Here is a 6,000-nt window from a genome sequence, read left to right as displayed (position 1 = left end):
GTTTGAAGCATGTTTTATTATATAATCCTAAAAGCCTTAAATCTGTGAGATTCCTCTATATGTCAGTGAACATTGTTATGTCCCAAGATGACATCGGATTTTACAGGTACAGGGCCATCTTCAAAATGTCTGCTTCATGACTTTTCTTTTTAAAGAAGACAAAATACCAAAAATTGAAGAGAAAAGAAATCCAGTGTTATTTACCTGAAACATGCAGATAAGTGACACTATCCAGCTTGGGGAACTTCCCAGACTTGATGGAGATATACATAGCTTGCTAAGCCAACTCAGTGATTTGTAAAGAGGCTTTGCATTAAAATGTTCCCTATTTGTGACTACCCATTGTACCTTGTACTTTAAATTGTTCTTGCTAATTTTTCATTTCTGATGATCCAAGTAAAGAGCATTCACCAAACACCCACAATATCACATCTAAGATGTTAAAGGCAGCCTCCGAAGGGAACAAAATAGAACAAATTCCAGAGAAGGATCTCCAAGTTTGCTTCTATATAATTGTTGGAAAGCGGAAAATAAAGTCGCTCAGTTGTTTCTGACTCTTTTTGACCCCATGAACCATATAACCCACCAGGCTCCTCTGTCCATGGGATTTCTCAGGCAAGAGTACTGGAGTGGGTTGCCATTTCCTTCTCCAGGGGATCTTCCCGACCCAGCGATCGAACCCCGATCTCCCGCATTACAGGCAGAGGCTTTGCCGTCTGAGCCACCAGGGAAGCCATATAATTGTTGGGTAGACGTGAAATCGATCGAAGAATGCACGGCAGTTTCACTTCGGGAAAGACTGTGGACGAATTTCTCTTAAGGTTTGTGTGCTCTGAACTACCCTCCTGCAAGAAGCCGGATGCTAATCTGAGACTTCAGAGAGGTAGGGGGTGGGTAAAACTGCTCCATGATACTAGTCACACAAAGTACATTTGTTTACATCCACAAAAGATTTAAGTATGTTTTTAAAAAATGTAATTTTCTCTAAACTGAAAAAGAAAAGATCAGGATCATGGAAAACAGGTAAAGAGTATCAGTCTAAGCCAGAGATCTCTAGATGGTGCTGTACTTTAATTAGAATCACCTGGGAGCTTCTAAAACTCCTGATGCACACTTAGTACCCCCGCATAACTAAACCAGAGTTTATGGGCGTGGAAGGTACACAGCAGTGGTTTTAGACATGTGCAGACAAGTTTGGGAACCACTGGCCCGGGCTGCCATTCTCAACCTTCAGTTCAGTCGCTCAGTCACGTCTGACTCTTTGCGACCCCATGGACTTCATCACTAACTCCTGGAGTTTACTCAAACTCATGTCCATTGAGTCGGTGATGCCATCCAACCATCTCATTCTCAACCTTACGGGGACATTAGCATCACCTGGAAAGCTCCTGAAACTACCACTGCTTGTACACCTACCCTGAACCAGGGAAACTGTGGTCTCTCAGGCCTGCCACTGGGTTCTTGATCATTTTAAAGCTCTTCAGATGATAACAATGTGTATCCGGGGTAGTGAACCACTATATTGGGGGAAAGCTGGTACATAATTACACAAGGGATCGATTTTGGTTTTTTATGGGTTCTTTTATGGCTCAGGGCTTCCCTGATACCTCAGTAAAGAATCCCCTTGCAATGCAGGAGACCCCAGTTTGGTTCCTGGGTTGGGAAGATCCGCTGGAGAAGGGAAAGGCTACTCACTCCAGTATTCTGGCCTGGAGAATTCCATGGACTGTATGGTCCATGAGGTCGCAAAGAGTTGGACATGACTGAATGACTTTCACTTTATGACTCAGGGCCATAAAATGAGTCCTGAGTTTCCTGGTAGCCAAAGTAACTAGAAAAACTACACTAGTTGAAATAATTCTTGTCTCCATCCATCCTGCAAAAGCTTACCAGTTCCCTGGAAGAAACCAGGCTTTTCCTCCTAGGTCTTAAATAAATAAATTGTTTGAGTCTTCTTACAGGAAACACTAAATGGTAAAGATCACAATTTTATCAACACCTCTACAGTACATGAGGTGAGGCAAGCTTCATGTTGTAGTTTCTCATAGTATGCCTTAGGGAAAACCCAGGGCGTGACCCCAGAGTGCAGGCAGGTGCAGACTGTTGTGGTGGGGCATGGGCACAGAACCCTGGAGACAGGGCAGGGGGAGGAAGCAGGATACACCCCTGGAGTTCCCAGATGATAGAGCCTCACCTCGAGATAAAGTCCAGAACTGTATACTGCCTGCCAGTAAAGAGCCTGCCTGCAATGCGGGAGACCTGGGTTCCATACCTGCGTCAGGAAGATCCCCTGGAGAAGGGGATGGCAACCCACTCCAGTATTCTTGCCTGGGAAATCCCACGGACAGAGGAGCCTGGTGGGCTGCAGTCCACGGGGTTGCAAAGCATCGGAGGCGACTACCACTACAATACAAGGTGTGGGAAGGGTGTCCTGTGTAATTAGAAATTACAAGTTTCTATTTAAAATTTGAAAAAAGATTACCTTTCTCCTCATAGAAAAAACTGTACAAAACTTGACAAAGACCTGGCTAGCGAGGATAAAGGAACATTAACTCCTGTAGAAATCACAGGCTTGTTGAAGAGCACATGGGAATTGTGTGAACCTTTGTGTGTGTGTGTTTGCAAATCTTTATGAAAAGAAAAATAATGTAGATCTGAAAAGGTCAAAAAACTTTGGCCTGGACAGAAGGTACAGAGAATGGTCTTTTTAACTGTTCCTCCATAAATTGATTTTTTTTTTTTTCTCGGTTGGGCTTCTGTGGCATCTCAGGCCTGTGATTTACTGGCTCACATGTGGGGAGAAGGCTTCTGAGCACGGTGTTGACGCCAAGGGGCTTTGTCTGGAAAGAAAATCCAGCGTTCGCACAACTTTAAGCCACAGCCATGTTGTCGGGAGGCAAAGGAAAGCTTCCATTAGGACGGGTGTTTCCCTTCGTTTGAAAACGAGCTAGATACTTAGAACAGGAGCAGCGGTCGGGCTCGGTTGCAGGGAGGCTTTGGGACCACGTGATTGCTTTCTGAAACAACTGACTTGAATGAAAATCCTAAAGGCACCCTGTGAATACCAAAGAGGGCACTTTGATGTTTTCTTTTCAAAGGCAAATAGCATGTTCTACTTTTGTTTCCTTTCTGAACCCACAACTGTACTTAACCACGAAATGTAAGGACAGGCTTCCCGAAAAAGTCGACTGACTAATGTCTCTCTTTAGTCTCTGGCGTTCCTATACATCTGATGGATTAAATGAACTGCTTGCTGGAGAAACAGTAGCCGGGACGTGGGAAGAACCCTACCGTGGCTAATACGACGTCTTAATAGCTTGCCTCTGCAGAGGATAACCTTAAACTTGAGTCCGCGATTTCACGTTGCGGATCACGAAAGAGTGGCCTTTGGCTCAAAGAGCCACGCTGTCGGTTTTCTAGAGGGTGGGCGTGTACTCAGAGCGGGCGCCGGGTCGGTTTTGTTCCAGGCAAGGTTGACGCAGGCAGTGGCGACTCGCGGCCACGCCGGGGCAGCCTCTCCCCGGCCGCGCGGCCCGGCTCCGGGGCGCCCACAAAGCCGCCAAGTTGGGCTTGCCGGGGTTTGCCAAGAATTTAAAGGTGTCCAGAAACATCCATCTTCTCGCCCCCAACCCCCTTTAACAATCACGGCGGGCCCAGGGTTCTTCGTAGAAAGACCTCGGGGAAGAGAAATGGGACTTTCTTGTAGAAAACGTCTCCAGCGCCCCCAAATGCCCAGCTCGCCCGCTCCCCCAAAGCGGAGAGGAGGGTGGGTCTGGTCCCAGGGCCGAGCGCCCGCGCTCCTCGGAGACCCGCCCCGCGGCCGGGGGCGCCAGTGGGGAGCCGGGGTGGGCGTGGGGCGCGAACCCCGCCAGCCCCGCGGCCCGCCCCCCAGCCCGGCCTGTGATTGGCTTGGGGGGCGCGTGTGCCCGCCCCGGGGAGGCGGGGAGGGTCCCCTCCGGGCGCCGGGGCGGGAGGGGGCGGAGGAGGGGGCGGGGAGAGCGGGGGCCGGGAGGGAGCGGGTGCGGGGGCGGGCGCGCCGGCTTCCCAAGCCCGGAGAGCGGGCTGGGCGAGGGGCGGAGAGCGGCGGGCGCGCGGGAGGAGGGAAGCCCAGGGGCGCCGCGCCGCCGCCGCCGCCGCCCGCTGCACGGCGCGCTCTCGGGAGCGCACGGTCCGCAGCCTTCCGGGAGGAAGCGGCGCAGGCAGCGGCCGAGGCGCGAGCGCTCGGGCCCCCTCACCTGCAGCGCCGGGCTGGCAGTCCCCAGAGGCGGCGGCGGAGGAGGGGAGACCCGGCCGCCCAGACGCGCCACAGCCCAGCCGCCCGGGAGCGCCTCCGATCCCGCGCGGGGCGCCGGCTCCATGGCGACCGGGCTCGGGGAGCCGGTCTACGGACTTTCGGAAGAAGAGGTGAGCGGCGCTCCCTTCCCCGCGGGACTCCCCGGGGAGTTCCCGCCCGGCGGCGGCCGGCGGTGGGCACTGGGACGACCCCCTTGGACGGTCGTCTCCCCCCCCCACACACCCGCGCGCCTGCAGGGGCACCCCAAAGGCGGGCGCGTCCGGGGGCAGGGATCCCGGCAGGGTGCTTACAATCTTCCGCCCGGCGTCCCCTCCCCCCGGCGCAGCGCACTGTTGGTAAATAAAGCGGCGCGAGCTGGGGTTCCCTCGGCGCTCCCCGCCTTTGGGTGCGAGGGGGGCGCGTGCGGCTCTGCGCCCGCGGGTCCCTGCCCTCCGTGCCGCGTCTCCCGGGGCCGTGGGGCAACTTTCCGCCTCTCGCCCCTGCAGCCCTGGAGTCCATGATGGGTGTCGCGTTTGGAGAGACCCGCGCCGCGCGGGGGAGCCCGGGGCCGCGGCGGAAACCTGGATTGTCTCCCCCCCTGGAACTTTCTCATGATGGTGTCAGCAAGTGCTCTGCTGCGTGTGTGTGTGCTTGTTACGGTGGGAGCGGGTGAAACCTTGTGAGCCGTGCGTGTCCGACCCTCCGTCTTGCACAGTCTGAAGCCAGAGAGTGCATTTCGGAGTCTTTGGGGTGGGAGGGGGAGATCCCGCATGGTGGCAGGTGCTGCTGGAAACTTGGAGGACGCTTGCAGCCCTGCCATTTTTTCCCCCCTTCCTTAGGATCCAGCACCTCTGGGGTGGGTGGAAGGAGGAAGCTCCATTGATCTTTTTTATTGATGAAGCCAATTAAGTAAGCCACGCCCCCGAGGCTGTCGGCTTGCCTAGAAAGGGCTTTGTTTTTTTACCCTCACTCTCTCCTCGCGGGTTCCCACTCCCCCCTTTTGAGGCGATCCTGCTAACTCACTGCCCAGCCCTCTCGCGACCAGCCAGGCTCGGCCCTTATTGGTGTGTTGCGCTGCCAAAAAGAGGGGTGGGAGGCTGTCGCCGGCGCGGCGTGACGGGCAGGCTGGATGGAGCAGGTAGGAGGGGTTGGCCATCTGGCCGATGCGCTCTCAGGTCTGGCTCCCCTTTCGAGAGGTGAATTTACAACCCATGAGGCATTACTCAGCGGGGAGGTATTTCCTATCCTGGTTGTGCATTTCATGAAAAGTTAATGCCTGGAAATTCAAGGATTTCTGGGTTTCTCTTTTTTCCCTCTCCTTTCTTTTCGGAGATCCCCTTTTTCTCTGGTGATAGGGGTGGGGTTAATAGAGAGGCTCTTATCTGAGACTCGACAATGTTATGGCTTCTCTCCCGTCATCTTTCCTATCCTGGTTGTGTGTGTGTGTACGTGTGCGCGCGCGCGCGTTCCGTGTGTAATGGAATAGGTGTCTTAGGGTGGGGAAAGTGTCAGGGGTACGTTTCAACCCCTCCCTCCTTTAACGGTGCTTGGTAAAGCTTGCTGTGGTATTGATTTTATCAAAGAGTGATCGCAAAGCAAGTGATTGGCATTTCCGATCATTTTGCCATGCTGGACTTTTGTAAAATACCCCCCTTTCCGTGCAGTTAACCGAGGGCATGGATGAAAAGTAGCTTTGTTTCATTTACCCAGGGGGATCTCCTCTCCTC

The 6,000-nt window shown here is 53.7% G+C and overlaps 1 protein-coding gene across 3 annotated transcripts in view; it reads left to right on the top strand.

Annotated features, from left to right (window-relative positions):
- Positions 1–4,055: 4,055 nt before the first annotated feature.
- NEDD4L (NEDD4 like E3 ubiquitin protein ligase) overlaps positions 4,056–6,000 on the top strand; it is a 379,669-nt gene continuing 377,724 nt past the window's right edge. Inside the window, exon 1 of one of the 3 annotated variants that reach the window (XM_025273167.3) lies at positions 4,056–4,404. In XM_025273167.3, coding sequence (XP_025128952.1) covers positions 4,357–4,404 — 48 coding nt within the window. In that variant the 5' untranslated portion in view covers positions 4,056–4,356. The remainder of the gene's footprint in view (positions 4,405–6,000) is intronic. The other 2 variants (XM_025273168.3, XM_025273169.3) reach the window with 2 other exon arrangements.

This window comes from Bubalus bubalis, chromosome 22 (assembly GCF_019923935.1).
Source record: "Bubalus bubalis isolate 160015118507 breed Murrah chromosome 22, NDDB_SH_1, whole genome shotgun sequence".
Lineage (NCBI taxonomy): Eukaryota > Metazoa > Chordata > Mammalia > Artiodactyla > Bovidae > Bubalus > Bubalus bubalis.
Note: the sequence above shows the minus strand (reverse complement) of the source record. Positions and strands in the feature narration are given on the sequence as shown.